The 15,511-nt window shown below is 49.9% G+C and overlaps 1 protein-coding gene across 3 annotated transcripts in view; it reads right to left on the bottom strand.

Annotated features, from left to right (window-relative positions):
- Positions 1 to 218: 218 nt before the first annotated feature.
- The window catches only part of GALNT14 (polypeptide N-acetylgalactosaminyltransferase 14), a 234,215-nt gene continuing 218,922 nt past the window's right edge, over positions 219 to 15,511 (bottom strand). Inside the window, exons 12-15 of one of the 3 annotated variants that reach the window (XM_054476281.2) lie at positions 14,424 to 14,507; positions 13,803 to 13,947; positions 1,973 to 2,092; positions 219 to 811 (exon numbers count right to left, since the gene is read on the bottom strand). In XM_054476281.2, the coding sequence (XP_054332256.1) occupies positions 653 to 811; positions 1,973 to 2,092; positions 13,803 to 13,947; positions 14,424 to 14,507 (508 nt within the window). In that variant the 3' untranslated portion in view covers positions 219 to 652. The remainder of the gene's footprint in view (positions 812 to 1,972; positions 2,093 to 13,802; positions 13,948 to 14,423; positions 14,508 to 15,511) is intronic. The other 2 variants (XM_054476282.2, XM_054476284.2) reach the window with 2 other exon arrangements.

The following is a 15,511-nucleotide window of genomic DNA, read 5'->3' as shown; positions in this document are numbered from 1 at the left end:
TCCTAATCTGACATAACAGGAAATGGTGGATCAAAGAAGTTATATGTCATTTTAAGATCCCACAGCTAGTTGGTGGCAGCCCAGGATAAGGGCACAGGTCTCCCATCTCCCTGTCTTCTTTGTCCAGTCTGCCACAGGTGCCCCCCACCCCATGCCCCTATTCCGTGCAGAGCTCAGCTTAGCCCTGAGCCAACATAAGAAGAAAACAGCAAGAGATGTCCAGAGACAACTTCTAAGTTTCTCTTTATTTCTTTTGAAAACAACCTCCATTCTTCATCTCTCAATGTAGTCCCGGCCTAGTGAAAAAGAAGGCTTTTCTCTCTGGCCTCCAGAGAGTGCTTCCTTTGTAAGAAAAGGAACAATAAACACTTCCCATTAGGTTTCTGTCTCCAGATACCAATCAGGGAAAGACTGGCCAGGACTGGAATTTAACGGCTTTGAGAACATGTGGGATATTTCTCTGAGCCCCATTGGCTTGTGATGTTTTCCTCTGTCCTCCCTGAGACAGTTGCTCCTGTCCTGGGGGGCTCTGCCTCCACCTCCCAGCCCAGGATGTCTGAGGTGGTTGTGGGCTGCTTGCTGCCCAGTTTCCAGTCTGTTCTGGTCCAGGGAAGCACCACCTCATGGCCCTCGCTGCTTCTGGCAGGGGTCCTCAAGAGCTCACCATGTCCCAGTGCTGGCTCATAAGTGAGGACTCACATGGGTTGACGACGATTTCCTTGCTGTTTTCGGTGCCATCACCGAACATATCTGTATCGAGGCAGAGGTGGGATGCTATGTGCTCTATGTGGGAACCAGTTTTGGTCCATTGCTGGTAAGACAAAGAGGAGAGTGAATGAACTAGGTGCCATCAGTAATAGAGGAGTTCTGGCATTATCAGAAAGGTAGGTGCCTCATGTCTAGGGTCACTCAGAGACTTGATTTCATGGTTTCATAAGCACTAAAACTGCAACTAATTGCTCTGCCAGGTATTATTGTTGGTTTCTTTTTTTAAATTGGATTAAAAAAAGTTAAAAGTAAAATCAATATGTTTACTAGGAAAACTCATTAGGAGGCAATAACTTTCCAAGCAGTAGCCCAGAAAACGTGAAGCGAGTTAGTCACAGGAGCAACCTAAGAAACGATCCACACTCAGCATCTGCATGATGGCAGAGAAGTGGGGAAGAGCTGGGAGCAGTGAGCGTGATGGCAGGAGGGGCTGGGGGCTTCTTCAAAATGTGTCAGCACACGAGGGGCCAGAGCAGAGAGGCGGGTCTCATGCAGCAGGTTCTCACACTTGACCTCGCATGACAGAGGAGGGACTGGACACATCAGGGGAAGCACCCCAGAGAGGGCACTGAGCACGTTACTGCCAAGAGACAGTCACAGCTGCCCTGTGTAGTGGACATTCTCAACCCCATTTCAGAGAGGAGGAAATGGACATCCAGAGAGGTCCAGTAACCTGCCATGGGTCACACAGCCTGTAAACCATAACAGGCATTTGAATCTTGTTCTCTCTAACACCAATACCCAGTTGGCAAGAAACTGACTGGAGACATCACTTTGCTGCTAGAGGAACTGGGCATTTGGTGCATCCAGAATGCTAGGAAGTTTGGGGGACACACTGCCAGAGCCCAGGGCCCTGAAGGCAAGGGTCAAGTCTTGCTCATCGTTGTGACCCTGAGATCCTTGTTTGGGATCCCAGGTGGGGAACAGAGCAATGATAGGAAAGCAGAAGATGAGTGGGCATGGTGTGGTCAGCAGAAATCAATAGGCTTTCATGGGGCAGGCTGACCAGTGAGGGTGGATGTTGCCATTGCTGCTGGCATCACAGAGGGGATCCCAGGCAGCACTTTCCCTCCCTCTCCTGACCTCTCTTATCAACTCTTCCTCTTCTAACAATTTCTCTCTTTTCCTGCTCATGAGACTAAGCCCTCAACAGGCAGTCACATTACAGAGATGGCCACATCCCAGGGACCTGCTGAGCACCTACCTGTCTGTCATCTCCATTCTTGCAAAGGACAAGAACCACTGGGGCGCCAGGGAACAAGGTGATGACCGACAGGCACAGCTCCTCCTGGAGGATCTGCTGGGTGTACGTGAAGGCCCACACCTGGGGAGAAAGAGACCAGGAAGGTTTGTTCAGGATCCAGGAAGCCACTACTCATGGGATACAACCATACTTATGGGTGTGATTAGCATAGTTGGTAAGAAGCACCAAGGGTCCCAGTAGGCAATGATCATCAAGGTTACCTTGGAAAATGCTACTCAAGTGCCAGAGACTCGGAGGTCATATCTCCATGGAAATCTCCATCCCATACCCCATGAAGGGGCCTGGGCCTGGGCCATTCAGGCTGCCTCTGGGAGTCCTGAACAACTCTGGGCTTTGGGCAGGAGCCTGAACAACAACCCCAGCTGAGCTGTGTGCTCCAGTTTCTGTTTGGAGAAAACATCTCGAGGGGGTCTGTTCCCAGCACTTGACATTTCAAGCAGCCATCTAGCAGGTCAACTCCCCACCCCTCCATACCAGTACCTTTAGACTCTCCCCTGTTCCTTGAAAGGGAGTCTGAGTCAGTGTCTAGAGCACATGAGACTAGAGCACATGAGAGTTATGACAAGAGGCAAATGGAGGGGCAAATGGCACAAGTGTTCCAAGGGAATGAATAAAGAAGGGTCTAGGGAAAGAAGAATGTTATGAGGATTCAAATTATTTCAGGAGGGTGCATGTGCCAGGATAATAGATCTTTTGGCCCCTGAGCTCTTGCAGGGAGAGAAGCTGAGAAATTGGATTGACAAGCAGAGTTCTGTTGGCATCAGGAAGAAGGGCATGCTGTGTCATTCATTATGAGGAATGATTCCAACATTTTTCCTCCAAAGTACCAGAGATCACAGAGTAACTGGCTTATGAAGCCACAAGCACTTCCCAGTTCTTAAGTCAGTAGGGCAGAAAGTACTGGCATAAGCGGTTTTTTCCCCCAGGTTGTAAAATAAGGTAACATTTACCCTTTGCCTCCATCTGGGGGCAAAGAAGATGATTCCTGAATTGGGTCCCCTGGGGAAGCTGCAGAGGATCCTTTGAGGGCTGTGTCTGTTTCCACTACATCCCTGAAACAAGTTGACCCTGAGCCTCTGGACCAGGTTACTTATTGGCTACTTCCCCTTGGCCCAAGAATGAAAAAGTCCACTTAGCAGGCCAGCCTCCTACTCTAGGACAAGGTGTCCCCCAGGCAGACATGGTGGTCATCTGTCTCTCATTCCGTACCTTCCCTCCTGATCCCTGGTCCTCTCCTGACCTCCATGGGCTGCTGAGAGACTTTAATTGTTTTCTGGGACCTGGGTGGTTTGGAGGAACCACTCCCACAGGCTCAGGACCTTCTGCTGTCCTGAATACGTCCACCTTGAGTCAACCTGACTTGCTGGACAATGACGTTTGGCTCTCTTGATCTGGGGCTCACCTGCCTAGTGGGAGAATGGCTCCTGCATAAGGATTCTTTTATCCCTTTGCAAACTGTTAGTGTTGGGAGAAGACCTAGATCAGAAAGTACTCCCTGGGGAAAGATGCAAATATAGATGAAACAAGACTGTCCCTGAGTCTTGTTCTTACAGCAGGGCAATGGGTACATGGGCGTTCTTTATACTATTCGACTTCTGTATCTATAGATATTTGAAATTTTCTATAATAAAAAGTCATGAGATATATTCCTTGGGACATATCAAGAAGTTCTTCTCTGGCCTTGTGAACATCACATTCCACACATCCCATTTGCCTTTCTCCAAGATAAGCTGAAAGGGGAAAGAAGTCTGTCCCCATTGCACAGAGGTGGTGCAATGACCAGGCTGCTGCTGCTGCTGCTGCTGCTAATAAGAGCTGACATTTATTGCACGCTTATGATGTTCCCAGCATTATCCTGACAACTTTACACAGATTGATTAATTTTCATAAGAATCCTATTAAGCAGGTATTACTATTATCCTCATTTTATAGATGATGAAACCAAGGCTCGGAGAGGCTATCCAAAGTCATACACCAGCAAGTGGCCCCCACACCAACTTTCTCCAGCAGCTCTGCTCTTGCTGATGCTGGAGAGTCAGGGCTGGCTCTGAGCTCTTTTAGATAACTTTAATCCGGGGAGAAGACACCTGTCCCTGAGATTCTTCTTCCAGGTTGTAAACATTAAAACCAAAGATCAGCTCCACCTTGACAGGGGACAGTGGCAAGAGATTCTTCTTCTTGGCCAGTTCCCAATGACAACCTTTATGAAAAGATGAACAAAGGTTGTACTCCCTTGCCAAGGTCTGGGGTGGGGCAGGCCAGAGAGTAGTGCCCTCTCTAATAGAGTAATTGGGCCATGAGTATGAATGGAGGCCCACACTCCTGATTCTACACCAGACCACAGGATACACACAGTGCTGGCTTCTAGCCTGAGCCACCCCCCCTTTTTCTTCCCCCACCTTGGCTGCATATCCAAGCTGAGTCATTCCCCTCTAAATGGTCTCCCTTGGACCTGGGGATGTGTACTAGAGACACAGTCCACCCTCAGAGGGCAAACCCAGGGATGAGACCCACGCAGGGTTTTGAATTAGGCTGGGGCCATTTGGGTAGGGGATTCTGAAGTCCTAAATACCCAGAATGTGATCTAGAAGGTGGGTCTAGAATATTCCTTGGCCTGTGGGGAGGAGAGAGAAGGGCCAAAAGATCAAATGCAACAGCTAGACTACCAGGAAGCCATATGCCCTGAGATCAGTACAAGGGAAAGACGAAGTTCATTCTTTCTGACCCATTACCTGACTATAGAGTCTGTAGGGAACCACAAATTATTATTTCAAAAATAAATCCTGCCATTATCTTACAATCACCGTCATACAACGACATTGTGTTTTTTGTGTTAAAAGCATTAACTGATTAAATATAAAAGCCTCTTTTGAGAGCCCACTTTGCCATTTCTTCTTTTTTAATATCCTAGGGGTCTCAAAACTGGAAGTGCTGGATGGGTGGGTGGGTGGGCAGTTCTTTTGACATCCTTGACTCTTGTTGTCCACAGATGCCTTTCAGGAAGAAATGCATTTGGGCATCTGGTGTGTCCCCAGGCCGGGACCTGATGAAAACATCTCAAAGACCCCCAAGGAGAATGTGTGAACAGGCACAGCTAATGAAGCCCTCATGCTAAGTGGACTTTCCATCAGCTGGTATTTCCTGGCATTTCAATAACTTAGCCTCATCATGTCCCAGAGGAAGGCTGATGTCTGGCCACATCTGAAAGAGGAGAGGAGGGAGGAGAAGCAGGAGACAGGAGCACGCAGGCGGGAAGCAAGGAGAGCATTTTCGGATTTCCATTCTGCAGCCTGTCAGACTTCCCAGAAGGGCCGTGATGAATGGGTTTATTAAAAGAAACCTACAGTTAGAAACAGACTCCAGGAAGGCAGCAGAGGTTGCTCAGCAGGTCTGGCCTGGATTCGCTGAGTGCTGGGCCCTCTGCTGGTGGCTTCATTTGGGGGCCTGGCAAAAGCCTAGCCCATGATGGAGGTCCTGTGGCAGGCCAGGTCTCCCTAACAGCTGAACAGGCAGGCCTCCAAGACAATTGTTTCAGCCCTGACCGAGTGGGTAAGTTAAATGTTAAAGGCTGAAAGGGCCAGTGCCCTTTTACAAAGGCTTATATGTAACAAAAGCCCACCAAGAGTTTGTCTAGGCTTTTCCTGGGCCTCGAAGCATGACAAGATAATGAAGGAATTCTTAACAGGACCTGTTTAGGATTAAACAAGTTTTATTGGGGGTCTGAAGAAACTCCCCAGACCTCCACAAACAAGTTTTATTGGGGTCTGAAGGAACTCCCCCCAAACCTCCATGATTTAGCAGGAGACAAGATAAGAGTAATCACCCCTGGCACCTGGACCCATCTAGATTAAGTAAATTTACTGAGGCTCCAGGAGAAGGTCTTCAGGACTCAGACCTTAGTTATAGATTAAAAGAAGTTAATCACTTATGTCTTTAGATGAATGCACACTTACACGTAGACAAATAGCTTAGAAGATATATAAGCTCTGAAAAACTTTGTAATCTTGAGTTAGTCTGGCGATAATTTCCAGGTTTTCTCTCTGTGCCCGGTTACAGAAATAAACTCTCTTCTTTCCCAGTTCATCTGCATCTCATTATTGGGCCATGAGAATAAGCAGCCCAACCCTCAGTTTGGTCTGGGAACCGTCCCTCCTATCCCAAAGCTGTAGCCATGGAAGGGCAACCCAGAGACCGTCCTTGGTTGGTGTGGGTGGCGCCGCCCCCTCCACTGGGATAGGCCAGCTGGGGGCTGAGGAGGAGGGGAGTCACCAATGAATGAGGACGGGATCGACTGGGCCAGACAGCCTTAAAACCTTCTGTGCTTGGAGGACATGTCTGGAGACGGCCAGTGCTGGTGGGAGCAGGGAGGGGACAGGCAGGGGTCAGTAACCTTCTCTCTCTAGCAGATGCCAGTCTGGCCATAGCTGTGGAAGCTGGGATGCAGAGAGGCCACAGCTCCCAGCCTGGGACTTGTGGTCTTGCACGGGATGGCGAAGCAGGGATGAAGGATTGTCTTAAGAGGTAACTAAAAGAGGGCCAGGTGCGGTGGCTCTTGCCTGTAATCCCAGCACTTTGGGAGGCTGAGATAGGTGGATCACGAGGTCAGGAGTTTGAGACCAGCCTGGCTAATATGGTGAAACCCCATCTCTACCAAAGATACAAAAACTAGCCAGGTGTGGTGGCACGTGCCTGTAATCCCAGCTACTCAGGAGGCTGAAGAAGGAGAATTGCTGGAGCCTGGGAGTCAGAGGTTGCAGTGAGCTGAGATCATGCCATTGCACTCCAGCCTGGGCAAAAGAGTAAGACTCCGTCTCAAAAAAAAAAAAAAAAAAAAGAGGCAGGAGTGAGGACGAGCCTGGGCCCAGGCAGAGGGGCTGGTCTTGGAATGGCCCAGGGCCCCTACCTCTGGTAGGCAAGAAACAATCAGCCTAGAGCAGCGGCTCTCAACTCTCCCCACTCAGTGGACCTCTGGCAGTGTCTGCAGACATTTTTGGTTCTATGGCTGGGTGGAGGAGTGTTTCTAGCTGCCAGTAGGTGGGGTCAGGGATGCTGCTAAACATCCTATGCTGCACAGGACAACCCCTCAACAAAGAAGGATCTGGCCCTATTACCAGTAGTGCTGAGGGTTAGAAGCCCTAGTCTCACCTGAAGGGCTTGGGCTCTGCAGGTGGCAGGCCTGTATCTGAACCATGCCCTGGCATTACTCACATACCACCTGGGCAGTCTCTCCAAGCCTCCCTTACCCCCTCTGTCAATACTCTCTCCAGGAGGGGTGACACCACCAGGCATGGGCAGGGCAGCACTGCTGGTTTTGTTGTAGTTAGACAGCCAAAGTGACACCTGCTTGTAAGAGACTCTTTCAAGGGCCAGGCCTGGTGCTAGTTGCTTCACATTCATTGTCTATTTAATTCTCATAATCACTATGGTTCCCGTTTTGTAGAAAGGGAGACTGAGGATCAAAGGGGCCAATGGTTACTCTGGCAATGCCAGAAGCAGACCCCAGGGTTGATTCTGAACTTGGCCTCTCCTTGGTGGGGTGGGACCTGAGCCAAGTATCCAGGGCCTTGAACATCTTAGTCCATACTGGGTACCTCCACAGTCCCTGAGACACAGCCTTGAAGCTCTCCCTTCAAACAAGGCATCTAGAATGGATGAGCCTGAATTCAAATGAACTGACCTCGTGATGCCTCTGGCTCTCTGAAGCATCAGCTGTAGTGATTGTACCAACTGTGACAACAGCACAAGTGCACGGATGGCTGTGCTGGGGTCTGCCTCAGCCCCTCCCTGGTGGAGGCTTTTTCTCCAGAGGCAGCAGGATGACCTGGTGGGCTCCTAGACACACCTCCTTCCATTGGAAACTTTGATGAACCCACTTTTGGGGTCTTTTCTTTATTTCCAGCCCATTCTGTCCTTTCCTCCCATGTGGCGAGATTACACTTATATGTGTGATTAAAGCCCACACTCAGTACATCTTTGTTGGGTCATGTTGTTGGATCCTGGGGTGATACCAGGGCTAGAATCCCCACAGAGCTGCCTATTAACCTGTGAATTTGAGCGAGTTACTCCACTCTGTACCACAGTTCCCTTGTATGTAAAATGAGGATGACATCAGTCTCTAAGAGGGTCACTGCAAGGAACAAATGGGTTAATACCTATCCCAGAGTGGTGCTTTCCATTAGCAAATGCTCAATTGCTGTCTGCTGTGTTCACGATGGTGACCAGGGGAACCAACAAGAAGAGAGATGACCTTACAGACCTTCCTTTGGAATCCTGCCCAGGCGCTATGCTGGAGGCAGGGATGGAGCCATTCCCAAGGCTGTGTTGACAAAGCACAGAAAGGAAGGGTGGCATCGGGCAGGGAGGGTGGCATCGGGCAGGGAGGGTGGCATCGGGCAGGGAGGGGCATTGGGCAGGGAGGGTGGTGTGTGGGCAGGGAGGGTGGCATTGGGCAGGGAGGGTGGCATCGGGCAGGGAAGGTGGCATCGGGCAGGGAAGGTGGCATCAGGCAGGGAGGGTGGTATCAGGCAGGGAGGGTGGCATTGGGCAGGGAGGGTGGTGTGCAGGCAGCCTGTCCCACCAGCAGACTCAGGCTCACACACCTCGAGCCACCAGTGCCAGTCCAGGTTAGGGGGAGACTTTATCTTTACCTGCCCACCCAGGGTACCCATCTTGCATGCTCCACAGCCAGTAGCCCACACACTGGGAGACAGGTAAAAGGACGAGCTAAAAATATATCTTATGTTTTTCCCCTTTCTTTAAATTGGGATGGAAACTAGATTGGTGGTGCATCTGTATTCTTTCTACCTTTCACAAATATTTTTCTAGAGTCCAATAAAGTTAAGAGGAAACTTGTTAACCTGGAGACTTCTCGGGCTTCACATGTTTACAAACGGATGATGTATTTCTCTCGCATTTCACCTAAGGCATCAGTTTTCTGACATCTTCAATACACACTCAGATTAAACATTTTGCTCCCAAGGTTGACAAGTCAGCCAAGAGAGGGAGGGAAGGCAGGGTGAGGACTGGATAGGACTGGAGGGTGGAGAAGCATCGGGAGCCAGTGTCAGAACCAGAGGACAAAACAGTCTCCTTTCAACAATGAGGATGCCCCAGAGCCTGGGGCTCACCTGCCTGCAGAGACTGTGGGCAGCTAAAGCTGAACTCAGCCCTTGGCTCCCATTCTCTGGTGCTTTTACTCCACAGTTGAGGACCCTAGAATCTCCAGGGCAAAAGGACCAAGCCTTATTTAAAAACCTATGTAGATCTCATCCCTGGGTTCATACATGGTCCTGTATCCCCAGCCAGTTACTTTACCTGGGGCTTCGCTTCTTTGCCTTTGAGCGTGTCCTCTGAGGGTAGACTATATCCTAGTACATACCCCTAGGCCCAAGGTGGACCATTTAGTTGCGAGTGACCCAGCTTGGATATGCAGCCAGGGTGTGAAGAAATGGGGGCAGGCAAGACAGGAAGCCAGCATGGTGTGTGTCCCACATTCTGGTGTGGAATCGGGAGTAGGAGCCTCCATTTATGCTCTTGTCCCAATGCCCATAACATCAGGGAGGGGACTACTCTCTGGCATGGTCCTCCACCCAAGACTCTGACATGGGGGTACAACATTCGTTCATCTTTTCATAAAGATTGTCCTTGGAAACTGGCCAAGAAGAAGAATCTCTTGCCACTCTCACCTGTCAAGGTGTAGCTGATTTATGGTTTTAATGTTTACAACCTAGAAGAGGAATTTCAGGGGCAGGTGTCTTCTCACCTGATTAGACTTGTCTAAAAGAGCTCAGAGCCAGCCCTGACTCTCCAGCATCAGCAAGAGCAGAGCTATGATATGCGGCCAGATTCTCCAAATCCATCTTCACCGTTATTGGTAGGATATGACTTTGGGTAACCTCTCCAAGACTTGGTTTCATTGTTTTGGCCTCGGCCTGTATCTGTACAATGGGATAATAGCAACATCTACTTAACAGGCTTTTATGTCACTTCCCTGATATGGCCTCCCAGAGACAAAAGAAGTGGGAGCAGAGAAGACTGAACAAACCATGTTTAGGGGTTTGAGGGACAGATGTGACTCCCTCTGGACAGGCCAAGAGGCAGGACAAGTAGGAGGACAGAGGTGGGAAGAGGTGATGGGGGCAAAGCAGCCATAAGAGGAGAGAATGTGACAAAGCCCAGTGTTAGCAGAAGGGGTTGGGAAGTGGGAAGACAAGACATTTATCTGGGAAGGAGGAGCGGACACTGAAAAGAAGAGAAAGGCCATATAAGTCAGTCCTATGAGACTGTATGCTACACACACACACACACACACACACATAGGCACACATACTCAGGGAGATTATCTTAGCTGGCATGGTCCTGTGGATTTCTATCAGTCCCATGTGGGTTTAACACCTCCAGATTACTTGGAAATGTATCCAAGTTGTGCCGTAGGCCCTGGAGGGCAGGGGCTCTGTCTCACCCAGCATCAGGCCACCTTGCATCCTAGCAGGAATGGTCCCTGGGCCGTGGTACAGTCTGTGAAGTGGACTGAGCATCATCCTGTCTAGGAGTATTCTCCAAGCACCCCACATTCACACTGTGGTGACACCAACCCAGTTGTTCTCTCCAAGGCAGAGAGGAGGGGCATCTCAGTACCATCTTCCAGAGAAGATGCTTTGCTCACCCGCAGGCCATGCCCAGGATGAGTGTGAGTTGCCCGCAGATGACTGCTGTCCCTCCTCTTTTTCACATGACAGGAAGGTCAGCTGGGATGGGCACTATTACCCTCTGGTCAAACAAAGGCCTGACAACTCTCCTCAGGGCCAGAGCATTGCAGGGCCCCTCTCGGAGGCCCACAGAGACCTGGCTCCTCTTCTCCCACTTCCTTATGCAGCCAAAGGCGTCAGGTACCAGAAAAGTCCCCTGTTCTGCTGGAAACAGACCAAGCACACTCCTGCCCCAGGGAAAGGGGGAAGACAACACTCTGGCTGCTGCCCACCAGCACTGCCCACACACAGATTCAGAAGACAAGGATGTGTGTCACCTACTCACAACATTTTGCAAAATGCCACTTGAGCAAATTTTGTCATTCTCATCCAGGCAGTCACGCCTTAAGCAAAATCAACACCTCAATTTCCTTTCCCTTTTCCTGTCTGATTCAAGCAGCTCCCTCCCCTGCCCTACTGGAGTAGAGATATGGTTCCTGGAAAAGCCACTGCAAGCTGGAGCTGGGTTGAGATGCCTCAAGTACCAAGGCCAAGAGTCTGGCTTTTGTAGTAGACAATAGGAGCCATCGATGTCTGTGCTGAGACTGGGAACAATGGGTTAGTGACCACATTCAGTGTCAGGGTAGGGGCAGGGCTGCAGCCAGGGCAGGAGAAGCAAGTGGAGGCTGTTGCTGTAATCTAACCCAGTGGCTCCCAACTGGGGTAGGTTTGTCCCTCAGGGGGCATTTGGTCATGTGTGAGACACTTCTGATGGCTGTGACTTGTGTTGAGTTGTGTTGTGGGGAGGTGCTGCTGGCAAGAGTGGGCAGAGGCTAGGGATGCTGCTAGACTGCCCACAATACACAGAGCAGCCCCTACAACAAAGAAACGTCCAGCTCAAATGTCAAGAGTGCTGAGACTGAGGAATGCTGATCTAGCATAAAGAAGTGAACAAGGGATCTAAGAGCAGCCCTTCTGAGAAATGAGACAATGAGGGGTGCAGGAGAAAGAAGAGCCGCAGAAGCTGGACCAGGCTGGAACTGAGGGTCATGCAAGAAGGGGGTCACATGGAGAGAGCTAGTGGGACAGGGAGGCAGCCAGGGTGCCTGATAGATGCTCATGGCTATCTGTTGTCTTGAGTCACAAGTGAGTTCAGTGTGGCCATGGACTCACTCAATCAGCCAGTGTTGAGAGAGTCCAGGTAGGAGATCTACACCTGCAGATCTGCAATTCCCAACCCTCTCCTGAGATCTCATAGCATCCTGTTCCCCAGGACAAAAAGCAACCTCTTCAGCACCTGCAAATCTGTAATTCCCAACCCTCTCCTGAGATCTCATAGCAGCCTGTTCCCCAGAACAAAACATAACCTCTTCAGCACAGGAAGAGAGACCAGGATTCAGCTCCTGCTTTCTCTCCAGCCTCACTGTCTGCTGCTCCCTCCCCTCACATCCCACTCTCCAACCCTACTCTCCCACTGTCCTGCAAAGGCAGCATCCTCACCAGCGTCCTTGCTCAGCTCCAGGTCTTTCCTGGGCCACCCTTTCTTCCCTTCCCAACCTGGCCTATTTCTACTCATCTCTGAGAATACAAATCATTTCCAAGTGCGGTTGGAAGCCTTCCCTGAGCCTCACACCTAACTTGGATGCCATCTCTTGCAACTTCTATGGTACCCTGGACAAAACTCCATCCAGGACAGAGATTACATCATAATGACTACTTTCTAGCTTATTTTTACATTAGGCCCTTTGAGGGGCCCTTCAGGCCTGCAACCTAGTCTTTCATCTCTGCATCTTCATAGTTAATAGAGAAGTATCTGTTGAATGAACAAATGAATTCATGGATAGATGAAGATATGGAATTTGTGAATCAATAAACAGGAAACTGTCAAAGCTGGAAGCATGAAAAAATCTCCAAGAAATGGTTTGTAGAGAAAAGAACAGTGAGCTGAGAACCTTGGTGAAGACCCGCCAGAAGGGTATGAGAGTGGGGGTGAGGAGTTAGCAAGGAAGCCATAGACAAACGTGACTTTTTTTTTTTTTTTTTTGAGATGGAGTTTCACTATTGTTGCCTGGGCTGGAGTGCAATGGTGTGATCTCGGCTCACTGCCACCTCCACCTTCAGGGTTCAAGCGATTCTCCTGCCTCAGCCCCCCGAGTAGCTAGGATTACAGGCACGTGCCACCCTGCCCGGCTAATTTTTTGTATTTTTAGTAGAGACAGGGTTTCACCATGTTTGCCAGGCTGGTCTCGAACTCCTGACCTTAGGTGATCCACCCACCTTGACCTCCCAAAGTGCTGGGATTACAGGCGTGAGCCACCGTGCTTTAACACAGTCAGCAGGCCAAGTGCTATAAGACAGGCTGTGAATTTGTCAGTGACCTTTAAAACAACAGTTCTAGCCTCAGATGGGAGAAGACTGTCCCAAAAAACATGGCAGGGAGTGGGAGGTACTTTGTCAATCAATCAAGTAAAGCACAGGAAACCTTTCAGAGAAGGGACCACAAGGGGTCCTGCAGACTTAGGGGAGGCAGGAGATGCAGAGGTGAAGCTGGGGATAAAGAAGGATGCTGCCCAGAGACAAGGTGGCAGACAGAGATGGTTTTACCAAATCTGATGTGACTACCTGCCAGTCAGAGCTAAATCAGCTGGGAGACTCACAGAGCAGGCATTCCGTCTTGTCCCAGGAGGCAGTGTCACCCAGCGGCAGTCTTCTCCCCCTTTGCATTTCACATCTGTGAGCTAGCTGTGCCATTCGCCTTGCCTGACCCTGCCCACAGTTGCTGCCAGCAGGTAGGACACCAACTACAACAAACTCATTAAGCTCCTGCTAACTTAATGGGCAATTTCCTATAGGCAGGATGCTGCCTGTTAAGCTGTCTTTCAGAGGAACTCTATGCACTTGGAAAGCAAGCAGTGTAAGCACAGTGGCAGAGTTGGGGGATCACACCTCTCATGCTCCACTACCGATCTCTGGGAGTAAATGGGCATCTGATGTCATGTAAGAGCAGGTGATGAAGGCAGAGTCATCTGGCTGCCTCCCTCTACTGTGATACATGATCCTGTATGCCCAGCCAGTTACTTTACCTGGGACTTTGCATCTTCGCCTTTGACCTTGGCACAGGGGCTCAACTTTAGGTTTGGGGTTTCTTGGTTGCTCTGCCTTTGAGATTCCAGGCACTTCTGTCTCTGTCGGATATTGCCCTTCTGGATGGAGGACTCCTTGGGGATGCTGGAGGACAGTCACAGGGAGAGAGGAGAGTCCGCTGCTCATTGGATTAGCAAGACTACCAGCTGGAGAAGGTGGGCAGTGTTCTGAGAATGGCAGGGCTGGGCTGTTAGAAAATATCTGCACTGCTCGGAGAAGGGCAGGGTGCCACTAAGAATGAGGTGGCAAGGAAAGACCCAGGAGCTACAGAGGGAGATGAGTCCCTGCAATGAAGCTGGTGTCAGTGCGTCCGTAAGTCAGGGCTCAAACCCAAGCAGGTGAGAAATACTGCTACTGGTTAACTGTAATCCTTCATGCTACTGATTCAGTATAAGGTCCCTCTGGGTTTTAGGGGTGAAGGGAGCCAACTGGTCTTCTTAGACCTCCCATATACATAAAAGCCCTCATCCAGTTGGTCATTGTCTGTCTCTTCTCCAGACCAAGCCAGCTGAGGGCCTCTCCTTTCAGCCAGCCAAAACTCCAACAGGTAGGACGGATACCTGAGTTCAGGGTAGACATTCTCCAGGTACCACTTGAAGCTCTGGCAGCGCAGATTCTTCCTCAGGTCCAATCTGCTCTCAACACTGGGGGCAACGGGGTTGTGGACAGACACAAAGACAAAACACAGCTGTCAGAGGCAGGCACCAGCAACACCAGTCCAGACTGAGAGCATGAAGCGTAACCCATGCCCATGCTCTGTGCTCACATCTCTCTGGAGGGTGCTGGGGAAATTAAGCAAGAACAGATTTCTATAACTGCAGACAGAGCTATGGAAACACTTAGCAATAACTCACAATGGTGCAGTAATGACAGCGAGGACTGGTGCTTTTACTTGAAGATGGAATTTGGGGGTGTTTTTACTTTTCATTCAAAACAAAGCTGCAAGAACATTCAGTGTGTTGTTAATAATTCACCGCTGGGGCTCTGGGCCTGCTTATTCACAATTTCTCTTTGGATTCTGCAGCCGAAACACCACTCTCCGCTGCCCCAGTCTCAAAAAATCCCTTTATTTGGCTGTTTCTGGGGCCTGGTCATGTATTTGTTCATCAGATATTCATTGAGCACCTACTATGTGTCAGACATTGTACCTAATGTGGGATACTATGGAAAGCTTTTGAACAATAGGCGAAGATAATGAAATAAGCCATCACAGCCCAGGTGACATAGGATGAGCAGGAGGGACCTATGGGAACCACTCAGAGGGGGACCCTTGCTTGTCGGGTCCATGGTGGTCAAGTAGTAACGGTGATGCTGGTATCTGGAAGGAAAAGGGGACATTATCTAGACAAACCAGAGGTAGGGGCCCCTGCTAGAGGCAGTGGGGAGAGCAAGATGAGCACATATGAAGATATGAAAGAAGCTCTGCGGGCAGGAAGAGTGCTGCAGGATCTTAAAATAGATGTGTATGTGAATGTATGGGTGGTAATTTGGAAGAGCAGAAATGGGTGAGTTGAAAGCAAAGACAGACCATTAAGGGTCCTGTGAGGCACTGCCAAGGAGTTTGGACTTGTTTAAAGGGCACTGGGATGAAACTGATGGTTCTAAGCAGGGCAAGAGGCGGTTTGTTCTTTGAGAGCATCTCAGTGCT

This window comes from Pongo pygmaeus, chromosome 12, assembly GCF_028885625.2.
Source record: "Pongo pygmaeus isolate AG05252 chromosome 12, NHGRI_mPonPyg2-v2.0_pri, whole genome shotgun sequence".
In the NCBI taxonomy this organism is placed as follows: Eukaryota; Metazoa; Chordata; class Mammalia; order Primates; family Hominidae; genus Pongo; species Pongo pygmaeus.
Note: the sequence above shows the minus strand (reverse complement) of the source record. Positions and strands in the feature narration are given on the sequence as shown.